The sequence below is a fragment of the Myodes glareolus genome, chromosome 24, assembly GCF_982192425.1.
Source record: "Myodes glareolus chromosome 24, mMyoGla1.1, whole genome shotgun sequence".
NCBI lineage: Eukaryota > Metazoa > Chordata > Mammalia > Rodentia > Cricetidae > Myodes > Myodes glareolus.
In genome coordinates this window covers 18,346,364-18,359,124 of record NC_142049.1, presented here as the reverse complement: position 1 = coordinate 18,359,124, position 12,761 = coordinate 18,346,364, and the positions used below count along the sequence as shown (strand labels likewise).

The 12,761-nt window shown below is 46.8% G+C and overlaps 1 protein-coding gene across 4 annotated transcripts in view; it reads right to left on the bottom strand.

Annotated features, from left to right (window-relative positions):
* Ntrk3 (neurotrophic receptor tyrosine kinase 3) overlaps window positions 1-12,761 on the bottom strand; it is a 376,580-nt gene that overhangs the window by 309,319 nt on the left and 54,500 nt on the right. For all 4 annotated transcript variants that reach the window (XM_087901410.1, XM_087901411.1, XM_087901413.1 and 1 more), the window contains exons 2-3: window positions 8,192-8,266; window positions 7,487-7,558 (exon numbers count right to left, since the gene is read on the bottom strand). In XM_087901410.1, coding sequence (XP_087757536.1) covers window positions 7,487-7,558; window positions 8,192-8,266 — 147 coding nt within the window. The remainder of the gene's footprint in view (window positions 1-7,486; window positions 7,559-8,191; window positions 8,267-12,761) is intronic.

Sequence of the window (12,761 nt, the reverse complement as noted above, 5' to 3'; positions counted from 1 at the left end):
GGTTGAGGTAAAAGCCGTTCTGCTTTTCTGTTCTTCAGGTTGAACCCCAATTTCTCTGAGTTTTTATTAACCATGCATCATGTATTCATGACGGCAGCAACTGTGCCCTGAGCAATGATCTGGGTCTCACTAACCCAGACCTATAGCCCTTTCAGATCCCAGCTCCACAGTCACCTCCTCTACTGCAGACAATCCCTGACCAATAACCCCCTGAGGTTTCCAGCGTGCCCCAGCACCTCAGGTGGGAAGACACGGAAAATGGCAGCTGTCTGTGCAGCATGTCAAAATTTACAGAACTATAACCAGCTCATTATCTGCTGGTTTGTATATTTAAATAACGGAAGGCTCAAAGCTAGCCCCATGAGAGCAGCCCCCTCCCTGCACAGTGGAGGAAGGACTGTAGTAACAGTCAAGGCACCAAGCATGTGGTAGGTTCCTGGTGGCCCATCTACTTCATGTACAGGGTAGAGATGTTGTCATTTGTGGGTTCTCTTTTTCATCTTCTACTGACCACAGCAAAAGTTTATTTCTCTCTCACTCTACATGACCAGGGAAGGTCAGCTGTGGTGTGGCCCCATCATCTTCCCCATAAGACTCAGGATAATGAAGCGGCCTCCATCTGTAGCATCACTGTATCCTGCTCCATAACAGTGAAAAGAGATACAGTGGATGATGTGGGAGGTCCTTCTGTATATGTGATGCTTTCATTGGTTAATAAATAAAGCTGCTTGGGCCAATGGCTTAGCAGAGTAAAGCCATGCAGGAAATAGAGAGTAGGCAGATCCAGGGAGACACCATGGAGCTGCCTAAGAAGCAAGATGTAACAAACCACAAGCCTCATGGTAAGATACAAAATATTAGAAGTGGGTTAATTTAAGATGGAAGAATTAGCTAATAAGAAACTTGAGCTAATAGGCCAAACAGTGTTATAATTAATATAGTTTCTGTGTGATTATTTGGCTCTGAGCAGCCTAGAAATGAACAAGCAGTCTCTGCTTACAAGTGGTCTCATGAGAACCAGGAAAATTATTGAAGCTTCTGCCAAGAAAGAAAACAAGATGTGTGTGTGTGTGTGTGTGTGTGTGTGTGTGTGTGTGTGTGTGTTCATATGTGTGCAGGCATACATGTGTGTGTTGGTATACATGTATGTATATATAAGTGCATGCATGTAGAGGCCTGAGACTGATGTCGGAATATTCCTCAACCACTCTTGCACCTTATTCTTTGAGACAGGCTCTCTCAGTTACACCCAGAGCTCACCGAAATGCAAGTCTCACTCACTTGCTCAGGGTTTCCCTTGGCTTCACCTCCCGAGGCTGGAGTTACAGGCTAGCCCTTGTGCCCACCAGGCATCCACATGGATTCTGAAGAGCTGAACTCTACTCCTCTTGCTTGACAAACGCTTTTCCTCTTGATCCTCCCGCCTCCACTTCCCAAGTACTGAGATGACAGAGGTGAGCCACCACATCTACCAGGAATGTGATTTTTTAAATGGCTCAACTGTGCCCCTCTCTGGAACACCCTCCAAAGGCTGGGGGATTTCTCTGGGTCAGATGGATCAGCAGATACAGAAACTCACAAGGTGGGGGATGAGCCTGGCATGTCCAGGAAGTGAGAGAAGGCTTGAGACTACATCAGAGAAAGCAAGGAGAACGCACAAGCGAATTAGGCAGAGACAGGAGCCACGACTTGAATCCTGACGCCAATAGTGAGGGCTTGGGCTTTTACGTAAATAAAGCAAGAAGTAATTGGAAGGTTTTGGGCAGAGAAGTGATGCTGTTGAATCTATGTGCTTAAAATATCACTCTGAGCCAGGCCTGAGGGCACACACTTGCATTCCTTCTCTTGGGAGTTAGGGGGATCGGGAGTTCAAACCAACCTCAGCTACACAGTGAGTGCAAGGCCGGCTTGGGCTACAACACACCTTGTCTCAAAATAGAAAGAAAGGAAGGAAGAAAGAAAGAAGGAAGGAAGGAAGGAAGGAAGGAAGGAAGGAAGGAAGGAAGGAAGGAAGGAAGGAAGGAAATCATGCTTACAGTTTTGTTGAGAGTGAACCGTAGCTGTAACTAGTGGAACCAGGCTGGTTGTGACGGGCTTGTAGAAAGTTGAGGCTGGAGAACTTTTGAGTTTGAGGCCAACCTGAGTGGTATGGTGAGATCCTGTCTCGAAACCAAACCAAACAAAGGAAGACTCACACTTTGGCCAAGCTAAGCATGAATTAGCCACCCACATAGGGGTATGGAACAGAGAGCCAAGAGGCAAGTCTGGGAGCAGGGATAAGAATCTGAATTTGAGAATTACTTCTAGCAGCTCTTCTAGGTTAATTATCTGCCATCTCTGAAACCGGATACAAGAGGGAGGGGTGAGGTGGGGGGGTGCTGAGCCTTTCATAATGTGCTGAATTAAGCTCTTTCCATGCTTGTCTTATTGAAGGTTCCGAACAGTCCTAAGTAGGAGAGGATCTTATACTTCCTTCCAAACTCTCAGTATTTCCCTAGCTTCCCTAAGGTCAACAACAGTGAGTAACAAAGTCTCAGGTGTGACTCTCCGAAGCCCTTGGTCCGTGACCATCAGTAATACGGAGTATTCAGAGGCCAAATCCACCACACAGGACAGAGAAGGAAGGCCACTTGCATGGAGGCAGTAAGGGGACAAGCATGTCAGTCACCAACCCCACTGAGACTCAGGGGAAAAAAATCTCAGTGCAGAGGCAAGGGGCAGGCATGGCGTTTATTATTAAAATATCAGCCTATCAGACTGGAATCCAAAACCAGGCTATTTCAACCTCTAGTGGTTTGTAATACATAATAAATCAGCCTCTCCATGTTTTCATGTCTGTTCCCTCAGGAGAAATGGATTGCATACTGTCCAGCTAGTGATCAAAAGGGTGGGGCCTCCAGCCGTTTCCTTTATTCCTATCCACCTAAACACTGCTGACCTTCTCTCCTTGGAAACCTAACATCGTTGCCACAGTCATGTCCAAATGGAGGCATTCCCGCCTTATCCCACCCTCATGCCCCGCATCCAGGAGCCGGGGTTCCCAGCTGAACGGACCCAGCAAATTTCTGATCACAGCAACTGAACATGAGCGAGATCCCACTACCACCAACTCCAAGGGATTAGAGAAATTCCTTTGGCTTGCTGGAATCTTGTGTTAAATATTCTTGGAAATAAGTAGGCCATAGGCTAACACTAAGAAATCGTTCACAATAAAGATATTCAGCTAGTAACACAACCGTTGGTACAGGATCCAGCCTGAATAGGGAAAGAAATGAAACGGCTTGCTCGGCCAAGCTCTCTTTGAGGCTGGATGGCGCTAAATCTCCAGGGAGAAATTGCAGCTCTCTAATAAAACTTTAAAGACCCCACGTTCCTCATCCTCCCCCCCCCCCCCATTAGAAGCACTTGCTAAGAAAACCAGAGGAAAGAAACACTTGGGGATGTAAGAAACTGTACAGACTTCAGAGTTAGAGGGATTGAGTCCTCAGCCTGACTACTGCACTAGCTTATGGTATGACCTTAGAAGAAATCAATTGTGACTTATAGGACTCTGTGCTCATCCACAGAATGGGGACAAAGAAGCTCTCAGGGAGACACCATGCCGAGTGATGTGAGCCCAAATCTGCAAAGGCACTAGGTCCATTCCTTGGCTCATAATAAATTCTTAATGAATAGTAATTAGCCATTCTCTCTTCTTTTTTGAGACATGTGCATTGTGTGTGCACATGTATGTGTGCACGAGTGTATGTTTGTATGCATGTGTGCATGTGTGCATGAGCATGTGTTTGTATGGGCATGAACATGCGTGTGCACATGAGTGTGGCGCATGAGTACGTATTTGTGTGTACATATACTTGTGTGCATGTGAGGGTCAGAAGCCAACTCCAGATGTCATTCCTCGGGAGTCGGTTCTGTTGTTTTTGTGAGATGGACTCTCTCAAAGGCCTGGGGTGGCTGATCCAGCTGCACTGGAGGGCCAGAAAGCCTGGCTCTGCCTCCTCGGTGATGGGATTCAAAACCATGTCTGGATTTTTTTAGATGGACTCCAGAGAGAAAATGCAGCAAGTACTTTACTAGCCAAGCAATCTCTCCCCTAGAGACTTGTAGTTTTAGTGCAATTTGTAAAACTCTTAGGGGTTTTTGTTTGTTTGGTTGGTTGGTTGTTGGTTGGTTGGTTGGTTTTTGTTTTTGCTTTTTACCTACTTCAACAAAGCCACAGGGTTGGTTGGATTGATTGGCTTGTTTTGTTGTTGGTGGCCTTCTCATTTATAGTTATAATAGAAAGATTCCTGGAAAGAGGATGTAAGAACCTAGGCAGGTTTCTACTTCTGCTGCTTACCAATAAGACTCTCTCTGTGCCTTGGAAATCAAGCTTCCTACAGCAGTCACCAAGATGGCTATGGGAACTTGGTGAGATGAAGTATGCGTATGCGCAAGTTCCCCAGAAATCAGGCAGGGTTTTAAGGTGAAGGAAACACCATCACTGGGGCACAGACCACAGACAGCATCTACATTATTCTACTTATGAGGAACGCCCCCCAAGGAGACCCAGTCTTACGTGAACCATGCTACAGACACAACTTTCTTAAAGGGGAAAAAGAACCAGCCACAGAAGTGGGTCTCGGAAGACTCAGGAGATAATCCATATTCAGTCATGTTAGTGGATGTGGCCTCGAGATATTTACAAGTAAGGAAGCTACAGACTTGTCCATTGCTGAGGTCATACCTAGCAGCACCTAGAAAGCTCTATACACAGTCTAAAGCAAGAGAGATGGAGCAGACAGAAGAAAGAAAGGTATCCAGGTTAATGCATCCATAGTCAAGGAGAGCAGACGGCAGATACTGAAAACAGGTATACTGCAGGCATGAGGGAACTGGAATGTGTGGGACAGCAACCCAGCTGCTCCAGGATAAAGACAGGTCAGGGAAGTCACTGAGAACATCTTGTCTCTCCCATTGGGTTCTGTGATCAGCAACAGCAGAGCACATTATCATTACCAGTAAGCATAATTTCCGAACTCCACTTGCTAGGCTACAAGTCACACAGGACATTAGCTGTGTAGTCTTTGCCTAGAAGAGGCACTGCCCTTTTGCTCAATTAGCAAGCCGGTGTTTCCATTATCAAGTTGAAAAGTCATTAGGCTTGAGGCTCCCTGATCTACATAAGAGAGTTAAAAAAAAAATCCAGTCCCCCAGAAAGGTCTTTCTGAATATCTCAGTTTTGCACGTCCAGCAAAAGAGAGAAGAGAGCTGAAGCAGCCAATAGGAGACGGTCACTTAAAGACCTTAAGGTGACCTAGGGATGCTTGCTGTCAAAACTTGACCTTGACATCACAGGCTCATTTTCTGATGCGGAGAGTAATTATACTGGTCACAGGGACAGTTTCGGAGCTGAAGGACAGTTGTGTTACCCCCATCAGATGACTGAGATGACTTGGGCAAGAATATCACTTACTGCTTCTTATTCTGTACAGAGGGGAGAAGAAACATCTTCTCAGACATTTCCCTTTAAAAAAAATAGTGGGGGGAGAAATAGCAGCCAAGCCAGGGCTTGGCAATTAGTGTTGGAGTAAGTGATCGCCTTGTGATTGCTCAGCTGGGGCCCGAAGACTTGTAAATGCATTTAGAAGACAGAAATAGAAGATGTTGTGAGAGAGGAGCGAAACCTGGACCATTTGCCAGGAGAAAATGTCCCAAAGCTGCCGGGAAATTCACTCAGTAGGGATTTGGGGTGTGCCTTCATAAATGGCCGGAGTTCACTCATAAAACCCATGGATGTGCCAGACTGTATGCCTTGCCCTGAGGATCTGTAACCTTCAGCCTCCTCTGGAGCGCCCACCGTGTCTAACAGAGCCCTTTGAGTGGGTGCTGATGCTTCAGCTCATCTTGAATAAGTCTGGTGACATTGGGCTGCACTTCATATAACAGTAGTCAGCTGGAACTGTCAAGTGGCTCCACAGCCCCAACTGTCCCCACCTGATCGACCATGAACATGTGATTTCACGACCTCTGAATGTTGTGAAAAGGGGGAGCTCTCAGATGTCAAAATGCTCTTTCCCTTGGGAAGTTTTACAGTGAAACTCAAATCCCCAATAAAATAAACACCTGGAACATCTGGTCCAAGGCCCTTCTCTGGTTGCAGTGCTATACCAATAGCTGTGAAGAACACACACATCAGGAGAATCGTGCCATGGGATGTAAACCATAGCAAGGGAGCAAGAGCTGAGCTAGACAGTTAAAAGGGAGGTCTCAGTCCCCCATTGTTAATACAAATGGCCCCAAACAATGGCCAGGGAGCTTGCTATTTCCCGAGGGAAGAAAGAAAATTCGACACAAAACAGAAGTGACTGAAAGAAAGAAATAACTATTCACCCTGTGCTTGGGAAAACACACAAACCTAAGAGTATAGCCGGGACCTTTGTAAAAAAAAAAAAAACACTCCTCAACCATAATTGTTCAGAATCTCTTCTGACCTCTACATCCCCTGCTTGCCACTTATTTACAGCATCCCTTAGAAGCTCTGCTTCTTTGTAAGAGATCTTTACCTAGCAAATTGACTTCCAACTACAGTGGCCAAATAAAGACCAGTCAATCTGCCAGTAGGCCCTCTGCTTCTGTTCCACAGTGTATCCCAATGCCATCCAGCTCATGCATATTCCCTGTTCTTTGGGTCATACGCACTGAAGATCCACAAGGCGATTCTTCTTGAGCAAGAGAGCTGACCGAGACAACTGGTATACCCCTGCAGAGGTGTCAGTTGTCTTGCCCTTGACCACTTACTGGAGGCTTTCTTTCATGTTCCCTTGATGTACAAGAAATAACTGCCCTCCCTCCAAATCTCATAGTCTGCCTACCCAGACCTAGACTTGGAGAAGAAGCATGCATGTGGATGATTCCACTCTTGCAAGGTCTAGCCTGAGTCACTGCCTAAAGAATCTATTCCACTAGTCAATCATGGCAAAGAGGGGACACAAAGTGAGGGAGGCACAAATAGGCACAGATACCTATCCTCATGTGTCCACTGTCCCATCCCAAACCACGACCTCTGATCTACGTAGATGCTTCTATTTCTCGAAGCTCTTCTGTATTGAATCTAGACTCTTCTCATACTTGGTCTGGTCTTGCTTTCCTTCTTCCTGTAATCCCCAACATCAACACAAACACACCCCTACAACCTATGCATACTCTCAGAAGAGTCAACTCCATATTAAGTCCCTGTCATTTACATTCCCATAAAACGGAAAATTTCATTATAAAACAGGTACAAACTCGCAAGCCAGGAGACTCTCCCACTCAGTCCTGGATTCCTTTTACTTAAAACCTTTGAGATTACTGAATCCCACGTGCTTATGCTAAGGAGTTAAAACTGGAGACCTAAGAAAGGTAAAGGATTTGGCCAAGGTCAACAAATAAAAAAGCCAGCTTCACGGTCCAAGATGATCTCCACGCATGCACCCCCCATCTCCCAAAATCCAGTTCTACTCACATATAACGCAAGTGGGGATTCTTGGCGAAGGCTCTGGGCTGAATGTTCCGGAGTCCAGAGTTCTTGATGGTCCTAAGCAGAGAGAAAAGGAGGTCAACAGAATTCCAGGGGTTACAACCAGAAGAAAAGCAAGCCCTGTGGGTGGGCTGTGGCTCTCTTCATCGCTAGTCACCCTAGATGGCCAACAGCGGCTCAGTGAGAGACACAAGCCCAATTCCTTTGGAGAACTGGGTGGATGTTGGGACATGAGCAATCACTGATGGCAGCTAGTCACTACCCATCCTGAGCAGCAGTTGAGAATCAGGGCTCCTGGTGCTCCAAAGACGAGGAGATTTCAGTCTCGTGCGCCTTCTCCTCCTCACACCTGGTCCTCCCTGCCTAAAGCACTGACGTTCCCTGCAGTTGTGACTGAGATTGGAGCACTGGGTGGGGGTGGGGGGTGGGGCTGTGCCAAGCATAGGACTGGAGAAAAACGCAATCCCAGCAAGATGGGGACAAGGTTGCCTTGAAATGCTACACTCAGATAACCCCCAGGCCTATTCAGATTAAGGTGACCCCTGACAACCCCTAAATGGGTGTTGTCAACCGTCCCCAAAGAAGATTCCTGAGTGGGGGGAGCACGGAGACAGAAGACTTCCCATTCCTGCTGCTGCACCCCCAGCAGCATCCCAGCTGTTGCTCCGCAAGCCACCCCAGTGCACTCACAGCTTCTGAAGTCCCGTGTAGAGCTCCATGTCCACAGCGTTGAGCGTGTGCAGGCCTCGCCAGTTCTCTATGTGTCTGCAGGGAGAGAGAAGAGGTCAGGACACTGCGGCCAGGGGCAGGATGCCAGCTTTATAGTCAGCTATGAGCTTGAAGCCTGGAGCGTGAGCCATGACTTCTGACAAATCACCAATTAACTCTGAGTTCAGCTTCTCCCTCTGAACGGACAGAAGCAAAGGACTCACAGCTCCTCAGTGTGTAGCCTGAGGGTGGAGTGCTCAGCATCCACTCCCAGCTTCTGGACACTTCAAACCCATCCCCCCAAATTTTGATTCTATTTACATCCTTCTTGTTCCTCTTCAGGACTTTCTAAGGTCAGGCTCTTTGTAGACTCTTTTTATTTTTATTTTTTTATTTTCTTTATGCCTGCACAGCAAGACAATATAAATGACATGGTTTTAGGAGGGGAGGGGTGGCTTGTCTGAGAGCATGGCTTCTGAACAGACAAGATGAGGAGAAAGGCATACATGACGTATGTGCCCACCAGGGCACAGAAGACCACGCCATCTACACGCCCACAGTTCACTCCGTTTGGAGCTCAAGGAAACCAATGAATTGGGATGACAGAAAAGTGACTCCAGAGTTGGGGCCCCTAATGACTCAGGGGTGCCACAGAGCAGCCTAGGAAGAGTGCAACATGGAAATCCTGGGAAGCAGGCTCAGTTTCACCTCTGAGACTCTGTTGCAGATGAGGCAAGCGCTTTAACCAATGTGAGTCTCTTGTTTCTTTGTGAAGGAGACAGACCCTATCACAGCGGTTCCTCCTCCCTCTACCACGAGGACCCTTTCTAGAGCTTTCCCTCCAGAGAGATCTTGATTTTAAAGAGGGATGTGCCCAGCAAAACTACATTTATTAAGTAATAAGTAATTTGTAATCTAAGATCAATCAAAGATAAAAAATTGCTGTGAATTGAAGCTCTTTATCAACAGACACAGCCAGTGTTAACTGACCCAGTACATCAACTCCAGCTCAAAGTTAGGAAACTCAAGGCTATTGCTATGATGTAAGGCGCTTGTCATGAGTACCGATCTAGTTTTTGTTAGTTCCTCGGCACTGACAAGGGACCAACATTTCTTCACTGCTGCTTTAGGAGTTTCCAAGTGAAAAACCATTGCACTGCTAACTACCAAGACCTTTCTGTTACTCTGATATTGTATGAAAAATGACCTTCCATGGAGTGCAGAAGATCCTAAAAAATGATCCACCCCAGCCCTCCTAGAACTTGCTTCTCTCTTCAGTACCCAAAGGTTGCAAAAGACAAAAGGTCTAAGTACCATTGCAGTAAAGAATACCGTTACCTAAGGCACAACTCTTGCCAGAAATGTGACCACCACTTTTCCCCCAGACAGCTCCTCCATTGCCCGACCACACCAGTGGTTCCGCCATCTGCCGCCCAGTCCAACTGGAGCCAAGAAGGCAACAGGGCTGTGCCTGCCAGGACTTCTGGCAGCATGTCAGAACCGCACAGTGGCAAGGTATGCCAAGAGCCCATTTTGAAACACATTCTCCCAGAGCTCCTATGGAGCAGCCAGAGACACTGGCACTTGTTGGGGACATTGACCAGGTGGCCAGGTTGGCATTGGCCTCTAACTCGGATGCCTTCTCTCAGGAAGCCTCATGGTTTCAAGGCAGTTTTCATGCCCCAGTCTCACCAAGGTAGGGACACTGACAACATTTCAGATGCAAAGGGAAGCCAAGAGGAATAGGACCACCTGGGCCACTAAGCCTCTCCAGTCTATGTTCCCGGGCCATGAGCCATGTCAAATACCAAGTAGATCACAGTGTTTATCCAGCATGTTCTCCATCCATGGGAGCGCAGCTTCCTCTGTGGATCTGCTTCCAACAAGTAGCTATCAATCAAATTGTTTAAATAAATGAAATCACTTTCTTGGCCCCTATTAGCATTCCATAAGTGTGCTTTGATGATTGTAGAGATGACTGTCGTTGCATTCTGAGACTTTACTCATTCCAGTCTTTATGATTTATGCTTACAAACGGATCCTTCCCGGACTTGCCACACACTAAGAAGCAGCAAAGGAGTGGAGCTTCAATGTGGAGTCCACCGGCAAATTAAATAACAGCCCCAGCATCCTCTTTGGTGTCTGAGTGCTTCTCAGACAGGGAGCAGCAGTGTGGCAGCCACATTGCAGAGGGGTGAGAGGTCGGGGCTCTGGAACAGTCATTGATAAACTCTGGGTTGGGGCCAAATTCAGCCCCAGTGTTTTCTTACATATAGCTTCAAAACGAAAGTTCATTTTCATATTTTGTTTTTTAAAAAAAAATCAAAGGAAAAACGTATTTTGTGACATATAAGAATTAGATAAAAATCTACATTTCTGTGCTCATCTCTGCTCACTGCCACCTATAGTTACTTCCATGTTATAAAGTTGAGCCATCACTGCAGAGACCATATGGCCTGCAAGGGCTGGATTTACTCTCTGCCTCTTTATAGATAAGAAGGTTGCCAACCCCCGCCTAGAGCAAAGCTGCCAGGACGCTAATCCTAGCCCCAGGAGCACTCTACCAAAGACACTCTGTGCGTGCCGCTTCACCTGTCTCTGCCCCCCTTTTCTCAGCTGTCAAATGGGGGCGATAAAATGTCTGCCTCCTAACGATGAAGTGAACATTGAAGGAGTGTGTTAAAAAGCTCTTAAGGGACTGGGAGTATAGCTCCGTACTCACCTGGATTACCTGAGACCCTGACTTCAGTCCCAGCACCACACAATACTAAAAATAACAACCCCACCCAAGAGCCCTTGTAGGATTGGATACAGAGGAGGCCTTGGAAGACACTAACCATAGGGGTTTTATGAGAAGTCTTTTCTTGGTTTTCGAGTACAGATGCCATCATGCTTCTGCTAGAACTTGTCATTTCTTGGCCATAGTTGATTTAAAAAAAAAAAAGAAGAGTAGGTCCATCATTGGTTTTAATGCCCTATTATGGCAGAAGGGTAGAAGGACAGGAAACCTATCATTCATGACTTCTAAGAAAACTTCAGGAAAGCACTCATGAGTCATCAGGAAAAGGACACTTGCCACTGGGTCTAACAACTTGAATATAATATTTAGAAATATATGAGATGAAAATGGGGCACTAGCTCTGATTGGTTGTCTTCACAGGCGCACGCACACACACACACACACACACACACACACACACACACACATACCACTATCAACAGCAGCAGCAGCAGCAACACATACACATACAGATCTTTAAAAGAGAAAACACCATGGTGGGTAATAGCAGGACAGAGGAGAAGCATGCCGGCTGAGGTACAGCCTTGCCATTTGCAAATGACATTGGCCATGGCCTGCCAAGTCTTCATGACTCACTGCTTGGTACCAAACAAGGGAGGTCACTTATGGTAACTCTGCTGGCTGCTGTTAGAAGGCCACAAGTTTCAGTGGGAAAAGGCTGGATCTACAAAGTATAATAAATGAATAGGATGAGGTAAGCGGGTACAATTGGCATGGTTTCATTAACGCCAAATAGGGAAGGCAGAACCTGGTGCCAGTACATAGGGTTCTTCACGTCTGGCGCTTTTTCTGGGTACTCCAGTTCAACGAGGATGAATCTTTAAAGGAAGGTCAGGGCTTAAATAAAGGATTCGTGACAAGAACCCGACTGGTTCTACCCACAGATGTCTCACAAAGGCTGCTGTGGGGTTTGGAGGGAAGCAAGCACTCAGAGAGATGGTGGGACGATGGTAACACGCGTGACAAGTAGGTCCCCTCCAGTGACCCACAGCCATTCATCCACCCAGCATCACCTGTGCCCATCAAGGACAAGGAGGAGAGGGTAGACAGAGACCAAAATGCTGAACTTGGGTTCTCTCCCTTACCTTATATCTCCACATTATAATGCTAACAGCAAAATTCTCAAGAGGAGGTATTTTTGTCTCCCAGGGGAAAGTTGACCCTGTCTGCACACAGTTTGATCCTCACAACTGGGGAAAGAATAACACTAACATCTGGTGGGTAGGGACAGAGACATACAGGACAGACTGTAGCAAAGTGTCTGCCCCAGAGGTCCCCAGCTCTGACTTGAAGACCTTTGCCTTATCACATAAAGCACCTGCCAAAGTTGTCATTGAAGATAGAGTCCCATGGCTTAAAATATCACTTTTGAAAATGACAGCTTTGCATCAAACACTAGGAGTCTGTGATCCCCCCCCAAAAAAAAAACAACCCTGCTCCTGCTCCAGTGAGTCTAGAAGAGAAGTTCAAAAGCCACGGCTCTCAGGACTCTGTCAAGCCAGGAGTGTGAACGAGTTATAGATGATATCCACCTGCCACGAGCCTATTCCCACACTCCTCTCAATGCCCTGCCCCCACACTCTCACATGGACTCTTCTCGAAACTACAAAGTCCACTCTGCTTGGACCTTGTGTGCACCCCCCCTTTCCCAGAGAGTGTGACAAAGTGGGATGGTCCATGACAACAGAGACTTCTGGGGCCACACCGGGCTTACAGGTGAAGCTCAGAAATTCCATGGGAGTCAAGATGGAC